Raw genomic sequence first — 13,019 nt, 5'->3', positions numbered from 1 at the left:
AAGTGAAAACTCAAATTAGCTTTTGCACTTCTGGGTTTTATACTACTACTAGGGAGAGCACAGCTCTTATTTTCCAGAACGGTCTAGCCAAAATGTGATGTTCCTTGGACCTGAGAATTGGAACTCAGAAACTATTCTTTACACATTATTAGGATAGAAAAGGAGTTACTTGGAAGTTCTTAATGTTAATCCTGATAAATAAATTTATGATTTCAAAAATATAGCTCTAAAATCTTACCTCTGATCCTTCGTGCTACCAGTCAAAAATTTGCACAGCTGTTCAGTTTTCTTTTCTTTGATAGAACATAGAGTCATGGTTTAGTTGAAGTGACTTGTATATATATGTAACTACTGTGATGATCCCTAATGAAGTTCTGTAATTCTGCTTGGCTTCTTTTGAGAGGCTGCTAAATGTGATTCACCCATATTCCCAACCCATTTCACTCCATACTACTTTAGAAAGTGGTTTCTTTGTTTGGCTGCAAGGACCACACCGCTGCCCCCGTGCCTCCTGTAAGGGAGATTTACTTTAAAGCCACACGTGACACTAGCAGAGATGGGGATCTCTTGAGAGCTGAGATATAACCAGACCTCACAGGGGCTGAGACAGTAAGCCATTTAGGAATTAGAAAGTTCTGATACATCTCTACAAACTGAATCATCGTGTTGCCCTCTGAGTAACAAGAGTTAGTCAGTGCTCATCTGCAGATTATACTGTGAGTTCCTTTCTGGTTCTTCCCCTAAGAGCTCATCCTCTTCTTTATGGCCTCATCTTATATTTTGTTCTTGTCTTCTCCTTGGTAGTTTCTCTTATGTTTGTCTCTAATCTTTGAGCTTCTCTCCCAGCTTGCTTTCTGTCTCCTTGTCACCTTCCTTTCCATCACCAACTTTCTGGTCTACTTTCTCTTTCTCCTCTTCAGGTCCCAGTAGGAGAGAAAAACTTTTCAGGCTAGTTAGTCACCATGGTCTCTGTTTGAGAGAGCCTGTTGGCTTCTGGCTGGTTTCTACATTGGCTGTCCTTGCGTGGGGTCTCACTCCCATTGCCCATCAGCTTTGGAAGCTTGGTAGGGGTGAATGTGGAGGAGGAATGGTAGTAAGTAAAGAGCACAGAACACTAGAGCGGTTCTGGGGCCCTGCATCAGTAGCTCACAAGCAAATTCAGCCTTCCAGCCTTCCTCAGGCCCAAGGATAATGTAATTGACTATCCCATAGCATTACCCTCCCACCAGCCTGTTCACAGGATGTTGCTGGTTCATGCTTTCATACATATAGGACTCTGATTTAGGACTGGCTTCCGCTGCACTGGGTCCTTCTCACTTGGCTTTTGTAATGAAGTTCTCTCTTTCTCCCTATGCAACTGAAGTAAATGTCTTTCCCCTCTCTCTTTCTGTATTCCTTCATTAACCAGTCCACTCAGAAACAGTGCAAAGGGTAACTTGGAAAACTGAGAAAGAATACTTGGAGAAGAGGTTGATTGTGGCTAAAACTAACTGCTGGGAGAATTCATTGAACTCTGAGGGATCTGAATATGTTTTTTCAGTTTGTTAGCTATTTGGAGCGTTGAAAACTGGAAAGATGGAAGCAGAAGAGAAGACTGGGTCACAAGGAATGAGAACAGTGAGCTAATAAGGGCAGGCAGTGGAGTAGAGGTGAAGATTGGTCATTGCCACCTTCTGTCCACATTCTGGCTGGGTTGAGTGGGGAGGGGTATAGAGTCCACAGTGGGGATGAATAGATGATAGACAGCATTTTTCACCAAGAAGTATAACAAATGGCTGATTTAGGAGAAATATAGCCTGTACAAATGAGAGAATGTATTGGTTTATTATTTGATGTAGGTGGGTCATTTGATCATGATATTCTATCAATGCATAAAATCATTTGAAATTAACCATTAATAGTCATTGAGATTAAACATTATATTGCCTTAACGTATTAAATTTATTTTCTCAATTTTTAATTATATCAGCTTCCAATCAGAAGACTATACAACCTCCTAGGGTAAGTTAAACTTTCTTAAATGAATTTGGAATGATCAGTTGATGGTTTTGACTGAGAAATGATAATTGAGATAGATACTAAAGCCTTTTGCTCTCTGTTCAGTGTATACCATCAGATTAAGAGAACACTGAAGTAATTTCATGACTTTTGCATGAGTAGATCCAACTTACTTTAAAATATATCTGGTCATTTTAGTTGCAGTAGGACAGAATCAGTGATTCCTTAACATTGTGCTAATAATTTCTCAAGTGACTTCTCACTTTCTCAGAACTGGAAAGTTTCTGTGTAAGAATAATGGTTATTATCTCTGCTGAAGGAAGCTGATTCCAGTATATTGCCTCACCTATTGGCTCCATTTGATGTAGGTATACAAAATGTTACTTCAGGCTTTTAAAATGAGAGCGAGAGATTTGTATGAAATTGATTTCATTAAAAATAATAATCTATGCAATAAATGTACATATTGCTGAAATATATCTGTTCTGAATTATGATTAATTTCCCTTCTTCCCTCATTTTAGAAGCATTTTTCTTCCTCCAAACTGTACTATAGTTTTTACTCTATCTTGGATACCTTAAAAACTATCTAAGAAAATTCCAAGAAAAGGAACAAATTAGGAAATAAACCAGATAAATGAGCAGGTGAAAAAACCCGTGTAGAGAATTATCATGTGACAGGCCCAAGAACTATTTTATGGAAAGAAGACCTGGAGAGGACTATACTGTACTCACCTTCCTAGAAGGAATAATAGTAGCTCTATCTGAAATGCCAAAATTGAGACTCTTGTCTGTGGCAGGAAGTGAAGATTACATATACTCCTGAGTCTGACAAGCTTCCACAGACATACCTAATAGGCAAGGAGGGCCTGAGGGTGCATCTTTCCATGGGTGTTTATTCTGAAAAGATTGGGGCTGTAGCTACATTGGTCACCAACAGCCAGCAGTGTTTAAAGTGCCTCTGTTAGAGATAATCCAACCATTGGACCCTTAAATCTTAACACATTTTCTTTCCTTGTTACTGAGTTCAATTTGCATGATTTGAAAATGATTGTGTTTTTGTCTCCCCCCTTGTTTAACTGTATTATCTATTATTGTGTTGCTATTTATGTTTGCACTTTTTTTGAGAAGTTTGAATTTCTTGAACTGAAAGAGGCAGAGTGGGTGGGAAATTCTGCGTAGAAAAATATTAAAAGACTAATAGTTATTATTAAACTATCAGGTAAACTTGGCAATCTTTGTTTCCTTAACTTTTATTGCCTTACTTTGTTTTTAGCCTATAGGATTCACTCTTTACTATAGAGTTTAAATGTTAGCATATATAAATTTTAGTATAAAAGGACATGAAATAAATTCTATTTTTACGTAAATATATTTTAAATATTTTCCAGAAAGCTGTAGAGGAACCCCTTAATGGTATGTGGTTATTACAAACTTGTATATTCTTCTTGATCCATTACCAGATGATAATTTGAACTGGCCCCAAAGCAGTTAGAATGCTCCATCTATGCCTGGGGAAAAAAATCCCATTTTTTTCTTGCCTGACCTCTCTTTTCTTGATTATAATAATTAATATAATAATTAAAATAATAATTAAGAGTATTACTATTGTAATGTTCTTATCTCTAAGAAAAACGCACTCCTCAGTATCTCTCCAGTCCTTGCTTGCACTGGCCAAGCAATACTTAGGCAAGAAGACCATTGCCTTATATTAGCCGATAGAAAAGAATCTCAATTAATTTCAGTTTCTGATTTACAAATTCAGATACAGACTGTCATCATGTAGTGAGACCCAAGCATCTCACTTTCTTTCTCCTTAAACCTAGATCTATGTTCCCAACTGACTTTGTTTCCTTTGAGAGTCTGGATATGAGCCACAGACATGCTTTTGTAATAAAGTAATAGACTTAAAATTAATTTGTCTTCATAGCTGTGGAATAGTTAGCATGATATTACTGCATATTTATTTAGAAATGATTTCTAATTGTTGAACCTTACTAACTGCTTGGCTTGTTACTAATTCTTAGCATTTAAAGAATCAAAAGGAATGATGAATGATGGTAAGTGTAAAATGCACCTGCAATTATAGATTGATTAAAATAGGAACATTGAAAAGAAATAAAAGGGCTTCTTTAAAGTATGCTTTTTTTGTATATAAAAGGGACACTGTCAAATCATAAAGGTCTACATTTTTTGATTTATAAAACTTAAAGCTACTCTTAAAAGTTGCAAAACCAGTGATATAAAAGCTGTAGGGTGTCACTAATCAGACTTTCCAGTCTTACTGCTTGTAGCAAAGAGAAATTACTGCTTTTTTAAAAACATTTTTCAGCTACAATGTCTGGTGCCTGTAACTTTTAAAAATGATTTTTAGAAGACACATAGATAATCTGGCACAAATCTTTATCATCTTGACAGGGTTTCTTTTGTGCTTGTGTTGGTGATTTGTTGCATTTAATTCATGGGGACTTAATATCTCTGCTTTTCCAACTAGGGACTCAGTTGTAACCATTTGAAAAAGGATTTAAAAAGAAATGTTTAGTCAGTCAGCTTTTGCTTCTTGTTTTGGAACTCTGGGCTAATCACTTCTATTTTGTATTGAATATTTCAAAGACATTTGCTAGTTTTTAAAGATAAGTAAGTCGGACATATTGAGTGCTATGAGTATTCATTTTGATTTTGCTTGAAGATGCTATGATACTTCAATTCTGTTAATATTTTAATAACTGTATGTTTTTATCTTATCAAACATTTCTTCATACCTTTGATATTTAGTCATTCCTTGATCATGTAAATAGTGTGCTATTTTACTGCTTTAACCTCCTCACCTCTGTGGCAAAGTGCAGCATTTAACACAAGAGGCTATATTCCCATGAGTGCAATTAATTTTTGCATAAGATTAAAAACACACCAATTGTGTACTGGTGGACAAAGTTTAAAACAATGGTTAGGCTGTGTTCAACAAGGAATCACAGAACGATTCCACTTTTGTAGGTTTGTGTTGTAGCCACAGCCTTTACTACAAAAATGTTTGTTTTATTTACCAACCACCACCTTCCTAATAAAAAAAAAATTTGCAGTTGGTAGGAATAAACTAAGTGACATTCAAAAAAAGAACTGGTACCTGGAATTGTGGCATGGTTCGTCCATGTTTACATTCTCTTGTTTTGTTTTGTTTTTATTTCTTTGCTCTTTTTCTTCTGCCATGTGATTCTTCTGTAGTTGTATAAAGAAATGAAACTCCTTTTCTCTGTTTTCAGAAAACTGGTATAAGAACCTCAAGTGCATTTTCCTTTATTAATTTCATGTGACTTTTTTTGGAACCACCATGTCAGTAGATACAGCAGTTTTTGTGTGTTCATAGCATACAAAGTCTATGATGATCTTTGAAATTCCCTTAATTTTGCTAATATTTAGCTGTTCAGAATTTGTTCTTGTTTTTTTCTTTTTTTTAACCTTTTTTTAAATCTTTCTGGTGGGCTCCAGGCCCTCACAGTGTGTCTGCCTCGTCAGTTTCAGACTGTCTTTCTAAGGACCACAATCCCGTTTTCTCTTTCACTTGTACCTACTCGCATGTTTATTTCACTTACATCAAATGAATGATGTAGGTCTAAAGTGAATGTGATAGAATATTATTCTGTGGTCAATATCTTTTGCATTGAAAAACCAACATCTCTTGGCTTCTCAGCCAACCCAGCCAACTGAGATTATCAGACTTTGTTGATTTTTATTTTCATTTGGCATTGGCCTTTTAGTTACTACAACTAAAAAGGCTAATGATTTACCCGGTTTACATCTGTGACCTTTGTAAATCTAAGATTAAACACTTTTTCTTTATTTTTAGATGCTGTATATCTGAAACTTTTAATTTTTAAAAATTCATCAACTTGTTAATGCATAGAAAATGGACAGGAATAATGATTATATGTTCATTTTTCAATTTTCCAGAGTAACTGAAGTGAAGTGATGGACTCTGATTTGGAAAGTAGTAAGACATGAAAGGAATACAATTGTGTTTAAGCACCATGGCCTTGATTCACTGTTCAGGAGAAGAAAACAAGAAAAATTACTGGTTCTCATCTGTGGGAGAAAGTAAATCTTTGACCCTTAAATGATTGTTACAGTTAAGTTTTTATTCAAAGCATTTGTAATTTAGTTAATAAAAGAATTATTATCTGTGTTGTGTGCCCAATTGAGATCCAGTTTTTTGTTGTTATTTTTATTCAGTAAAGGGCAAGGGTAGAGTGGCTAATTTCCAAGAATGATGCCTTTCAGATCTTAGGGCCTCTTGACTGTAGTTTACCAGTTTGAATTGGTTCGAGGTTGAGAATCACCTGACGCTAACCTGTTGGTTTCCCGGAGAGATCTGTGAAGAACAGTGGCTTCCACAGAACCTTAGCAGACTCAGGTTCACAGCCACTTTGGCAGTTATGGCTGGTGTTAGCCGAGTAAGGTTTCTGGAACTTCTGGGTCAAAGGAATAGCAAATTTAAGTACAGATAGGAGTTTGGTTGGGAACATCTTGAATGCCGCCTACATCTCCGGCAGGAGACCATGGTCTTCATTCTTGGGGGTTGCCATTCACACATTCTTCCTTCAGCATACCGTGTGATGAATCCTTTTCAGAGTTAGGGTAATTTTATTGATGAATGTGTTTATCTCTTATTCACACAACCCTTTAAACCCTGTCTTGTCCTCCTGTTATTTGCTTCTGCTGTACAAGATGTAGCACCTTTTCTCCTCTTTGAACATGGTCCCGTGACACGTGACATGGTAGCATCATTGCAGAAAGGAGCCAGACTTATTTTCAGAGAACTATGTTCACACTTTTCAGCAAAAGTAGCGATGGTTGTAACATATGTATTTCCTTCCTCGGATTTGAAGGCACAATCTACAATGTTTCTTCACTTCTTTTCTGATCTGGGGCATGAAAAACCAAGATTGAGATTTGAACTGTGAGTCTCCTGCATGGCAATATAACGTGTCACCGTCAGGCCAACAAGCCAGCCCTCAGAAGGGTGGTTTTGTTACTGTTGTGTCTGTGTTGCATGATAAACACTCATCATCTCCCTCTTGTAGTCCTGCCTCCGTAAGCCCCTTACCCTAAGATTGGAAAGTAAAACAAAACCTCCACGTTTCCTACCCCCATTAGAAGAAAACTAACATTCTGACCGTTGTGATCACCTGGAGTACTCTTAGATTATTAGCACTCGGTTCCCTCTGTGGGTGTGTGTGTGTGTGTGTGTGTGTGTGCACATGTATAAGGTAGGCACGTGCATCTTCTGTGTGGACAACAGTGGGTACCCACAGGAGAGCAAATGTTAATTTCATGCTCTTAGTAAAAACATTTAAAAAGATCTTTATTGGATGGAATTATATTTGATGCGAATATTTGATCATTTAAAACTTCAAAAACTTCTAGGTAATTTGCCAAGCTTTTTGACTGCTCACAATACCTTCTAAAAATACTAGTAATTCTTCCCGTCTAATAAGACATTCATATCTGTAGTTACATTACTAATAGTTATTTCTTAGTCCACTAACTGTTCCCATGTGCCTCTTTTATGCCAAATTAATTTTCATATTTCATGTTGGGACCAAATGGTTTTGCCCATGGCAAACCTCAATTTTATGACCTGCTGATGCTTCTCAGAAAACCGAACAAACGATGAGGACAGCTCTTCTTGAAAAAAAATTTTTTTGTTTTTCTTTCCTAATTGTGTTGCTGTCCAAAATATTATCATATGTAGAGGGAGCTGTGTTCCTTTATATAAATCTGATGGCTCTTGCTGCTCTTTTTCCCTCTGAAAATATTTATATTTTACTATATTGTTTGTTACTTTAGAAGTCAGTTTTGATGAAGGGAGGAGAAAAGCAGATGAACTTGAAAACCATCCAGATACCTACTCTCTATTAAGAAGAAGAAAGGCATGAAAACCTTTATAGTAAACTTTTTTATAAACTAAGGTTGTACCTTTTAATATGCAATAAACTCTCATTTCTTTGGGGTTCAGTCTTGGGACCCACCCATCCTTTGTGTTCTCTTTAATGCTGCCTGTCTTTTGAGGCACTCACTGCCCTAGACAACGCACAGAGGAAGCAGGAGAGATGCCAGGTGACATCAACTCTCGCTCTTACTAGTTGTCAGCTTCTCTGGAAAAGGGACCACATCAGCGGGAGCCCTCTTGCTTGGCCATCATTGGGCCAGGTCATTCTCTTTAAATCAGACGTGTAGTGGGCTCCCGATTTTTTTTGTTCCACCAAATTAGAATTAACATTAGTTTTGAGCATCACGTATCTGTTCCTCCCCCACACAACCTGCTTTTAACTCAGTGATCCCAATTTTTGCCACCGACTCTTCCACTCGATTTTATTTATTGTACATTCTCTGACACCCCTTGTCGTTTTTGCAACAACCTTTCCAATGTTTTTGGCCAAATCTGGTTTTTCCGTCTCCTTCAAAACATTCTCATCGAGCCCTGCCTCCCCTACTGGCTCTCCTCTGTAGTCCACCCCCCTCTTTCATCTAACACCTTGCTTAATACTTCACGTGTGTCTGCTGAGTTCTAGTGGGGTTTTTTTTTGTCTTGCTTCTCACTTGATGTTGAAATTCTGTTATGGCAAGAGCTTTTTTTTTTTTTCCTTTCTCTTCCTGCAGTGTTTTGCATACATTAGATGTTCAGTACATAGGTTCAATGATTGAGAGTTGGCTGTGTGTAGATGCCCTACTATTTTCAGTAGAGTGATCTAGTTTTCTTTTCCAACAAATTTCACATGCTCCGAAAACCTTAAAAGGTGATGATTTTTCACCTGGAAACTCCAGGTCCATTTTGTTTAAATTTCTGAGAATGTCAAGATGAAAATAATGGGGTATCCCAAATTTGAGAGTATTGGTTATTCTGGGATGCTACAGTCAATTTAGTAAATGACCAAATTGTGATTTGAATGAATAAAGCTCAAAAAGTGATATGTTCAACTCCTCCATCTCATTAAGAATTAAGCTCTGTATCACCTTCTAGATGTTTTTTGTCCTAAAGGGGGTATTCAACAACAGACCTGTGGGATGTGTATGGAAATGCATACTCCTTTATTTACCTGCCATTGGAAACTGGAGAAATTATTGTTGGGCAACCCTTTATCTTTTTATTATGTTTTATTTGATGGAGAGTTTGTTTAGAAACTTTAGTTTTACATGTGTCATATTTTCAAAATCACTAACTGCCATCACCCAGTGGGGTCCTTTGTTAAGTCATTTTCTGTGGCTAATAGGGATAATAATCCAGGTAACTTTTAAGAGATAAGCAGTGAGCAGGAAGTTTTCCTGCCTTTGGCTTTTGACAGCTCTTATCATTTAAGACCAGCTTTCCCATAAATTTAGCCTTTTGAAAAAAAGAGCATTTGTAATAAGCTTCTCTGTAAGGCGACATCAATGGAATCTTAAAAGTGTTGTTATCAGGGTTGATGAGAGAAAGAAACATTTCTGTTTTTATTAAATGGAGCATTATTTACAAAAAGCCATTGTTGAGATTTAGATCCCACATCATATAAATATCCATTAACCATTTCTAAATAAAAAAAACTCCAGTGTTGCTATGTGCAAGATCCTCTCTTGGGGCTTTTTTCCATAGCAATTAAAGGTGTGCTATTTGTCAGTAGCCATTTTTTGCAGTGATTTAAAGACCAAAGTTGTTTTACAGCTGTGTTACCGTTAAAGGTTTTTTTTATATGTATTAAATCAATTTATCACCGTTTGAAGCTTTGAATATCTGCAATCTTTGCCAAGATACTTTTTTATTTAAAAACATAACTTTGTAAATATTACCCTGTAATATTATATATACTTAATAAAACATTTTAAGCTATTTTGTTGGGCTATTTCTATTGTTGTTAAAGCAGGCCACAAGCACCTTTCTAAGAAATTTATTGTATTTTCAAGTTGTCCGTATTCGAGGTAACGATGCAAAGGATCAGTTAAGATACTAATTTAGAAGTTCTTTTTTAAAGAAAATAACCAATAAGTAATCTTTTAACATTTTTAATGTTTATTTTTAAGAGAGAGAATGCAAGCGGGGAAGGGGAAGAGAGAGAGGGGGAGACAGAATCTGAAGCAGGCTCCTGGCTCTGAGCTGTCAGCACAGAACCAGATGTGAGGCTCGAACCCACAAACCGTGAGATCATGACCTGTGCCAAAGTCGGACGCTTAACGGACTGAGCCACTCAGGCACTCCACCAATAAGTAATCTTTTAGTTGGAGCAAAGGTTTAACTAAAAGTTTTAAGCAAGTCCCTTGTGTTGAATTTTTCCCATGGTCTAGTGTGAACATCCCATGAGAAAGTAAGAACCCTGGGTTATGGTCCCATCTACACTGCTAACTAACAGAGAACTTGACAACCCCACCCCACGTTTCTGTGCCCCTCCTCACCAGCAGAATGAGAGAAAACTCTTCCAAGATACATGTAAGTTAAAACGGTTCTCCATTTCAATTGTTTGTCAGGACTGTTTTGATTACAAGTGGAAAGAAAACTTGTATCTAAGAAAAATGGGGTTTATTGGCTAATGTTACTGAAAATTCAGATGCATAGCTGGATACTGGGCCTCAGAACGGTGTCTTAAGGACCCAGCGTCTCGCCAGCTCTCCAGCTAGCTCTTGCCTACCTTCACAGGTTGCACGTGTATGGCGAAACAGCAATTGCAGTCCCAGACACCTTCTGCCAAGGTCTGGGAACAAAGAGGGAAGAAAAAAAGAGTGCATCTCTCTCAGAAGTCCCATGCACCCCAGCTTGCACCTTGGCAGTTCTGACAGGGTCTGGGCTTCCTTCTCGCACTCATCTAGGCCAGGCGTCTCTGACACTGCCCCTGGGCTGGCCTGACCCCCATGTTGAGCCTGGAATGGAGACTGGGAGTGCCATCTGGGATGGGGGTGGGGACTGAGGGGAAGGAAACTTGAAGTCAAGTCAGGGGATTGTTACCAGGTGATGAGATGTCACTAGCTTTTCCAGCACAGCATTCCTAGTCAGCGCCACATGCCTTACAGGTATGTGCTCTATGATTCTGCATTGTATGTGTGATTGTAGACTATTTGAATGGAAAATAATATTTGGCAGCAAGGTACCATCTCATTTCTTACCTTATAGGCAATTTAATTTTTTATGCATTTATGAGGACTTTTTCACTCTCAGCAGGAGTAACTAATGGAGTTCACAAAGCATTCAAATGGCCTACCTCCTGCACTGAAGGTGCTCTGGATAGCACGGAATTGCACTCAACCTGATTAGGACTCCCACGGAGGTGCAGCCTTCCAGATGCAACTCGATTTCATTTTTGCACGGCGCCTTTCCAGCTGAAGGCTTCAAGTTTGACAGCTTTAGAAAATACTGGATTATGGTAACACCATCTATGTAGGACATGATTTCCCCAGAAGCTCAGAGATTCGAGCACACTCGACAGCCTTGGTGTTAGTAAGTATGAGGCCGTGCCGGAACTCTGCACCCAGTGTTTATTTTGCATGTAGAAGCTTCATGCTCGAATCGGGGAAATAAAGTATTTAACCCTGAGTTCTGGATAATTGGACTGATGGTTTCATGTCGAAGATAGCAGTACAGACTGCACAGAAGTGATGGTGGACCTAGAAATTAGAACTCTAGCGAACACCCATCCCTTTAGTCAGCTGTTTGACTGGAATGCAGGAGCGCTTCAGCTCTGAGAATAGCCCGCCACCCGTGGAGGGCCGGGTATCTTTTCCCAAGGGCGACAATGAGAAATGCTTCCTAAGCAGTATGCTTGGGGAGGAGTCCAATTTGGAGAGAAATGATTTAGAAGTCTAAAAACCGCAATTCCATGTCAGTCTCAGTGCCAGGTAGCCTGCAAGGTGTGCACGTTTACAAAATTGCAGTTCCCTTATAGATGCTGTCACACTGGCGGCATGGCACGAGGCTAGGGACCCTCCTCTTCACATAATCTTGTTTGATCACAGCCCTGCCTTCCAGAAAAGACAACTGTCGTTTCACTTCCTAATTTTCTTTGAATTGCCTGCGAAATTCCTCAAGGTTAAACTGACATGATAAAGAAGCTGATAGACAGTCTAAACACATGGATTGTTGGCAAAATATAAGTGTTGTTTGCTTAAGATATGGAGTATATCTTCCTTGGGAGCACTCTACTTACTTACTTTTTAAGTATAGAGTAATTTAGCAATTTCAGTATACATAACAGATTGTGTGGGGAGATAGCTCTCGTGCTGAGGGCAACTGGAAAGTACTGGAATCTTGGCCCTTGCCTCATTGCCTGCCAGTTGTAGGACTAGTTTCCCCACCGCCTTGGGTGAGAGCTGGGTGGTGGCAGGCCTCTCACCCCACCCCCCAGGAATGCTTCTCACTCTTTTGGGAATTTCCACCCCCAACTCAACCAGACATTTTTAGAATGTGATGTTCATAAACCCCATTTTAGCAAGCTAGAGGATGCCTATATTTGGTTAATTGAAAAAAACGTTTGTATTGCACTGTTATCAAGTGTTCAATTCTCACAATTGAATTGGTTGGGTATATATATCTTGGATCTTTTTTTAATTTGATTATCCTGGATTCAATAGAGCCCACATCTCCTCCTATCTTTAGCTACATACCTAGCTATCAACAGGGATTGTTCTGGTAACAACTGTTACTAAATCGGAACAGAAAATATTACCGTGGGACCTATGGAGGGATATATTTGAACACATCAACAAGTATCAGTTGTTTTCACTTTCAGAGGAAGTTGTCAGAAAATTAATGGAATTTTTCTTTATGCTTTAAGCTCATTGCTTTAGCCTGATATGAGGCATTCATTCATTGCCTAAATTGTGAACAAAATTATACAACAATTTTTTTTAAAGTCTTTTCTTAAGTTTATTTTTGAGAGAGAGAAAGAGCACAAGTGGAGGAGAGGGGCAGAGAGAGAGGGAGACAGAATCTGAAGCAAGCTCCAGGCTCTGAGCTGTCAGCACAGAGCCTGAAACGGGGCTCGAACTCACAAACCGTGAGATCAT

The 13,019-nt window shown here is 38.3% G+C and overlaps 1 protein-coding gene across 9 annotated transcripts in view; it reads left to right on the top strand.

The window, feature by feature from the left end:
- The window catches only part of CD47 (CD47 molecule), a 47,155-nt gene extending 40,962 nt beyond the window's left edge, over positions 1–6,193 (top strand). For 2 of the 9 annotated variants that reach the window (XM_049628129.1, XM_049628134.1), the window contains 4 exons: positions 1,970–2,001; positions 3,389–3,413; positions 4,025–4,057; positions 5,946–6,193. In XM_049628129.1, coding sequence (XP_049484086.1) covers positions 1,970–2,001; positions 3,389–3,413; positions 4,025–4,057; positions 5,946–5,950 — 95 coding nt within the window. In that variant the 3' untranslated portion in view covers positions 5,951–6,193. Of the gene's footprint in view, positions 1–1,969; positions 2,002–2,269; positions 2,363–3,388; positions 3,414–4,024; positions 4,058–5,945 lie in introns of those variants that run through there. The other 7 variants (XR_007457251.1, XM_049628131.1, XM_049628130.1 and 4 more) reach the window with 4 other exon arrangements.
- Positions 6,194–13,019: the final 6,826 nt, after the last annotated feature.

Source organism: Panthera uncia, chromosome C2, assembly GCF_023721935.1.
Source record: "Panthera uncia isolate 11264 chromosome C2, Puncia_PCG_1.0, whole genome shotgun sequence".
In the NCBI taxonomy this organism is placed as follows: domain Eukaryota; kingdom Metazoa; phylum Chordata; class Mammalia; order Carnivora; family Felidae; genus Panthera; species Panthera uncia.
This window is presented reverse-complemented; position numbering and strand designations above follow the sequence as displayed.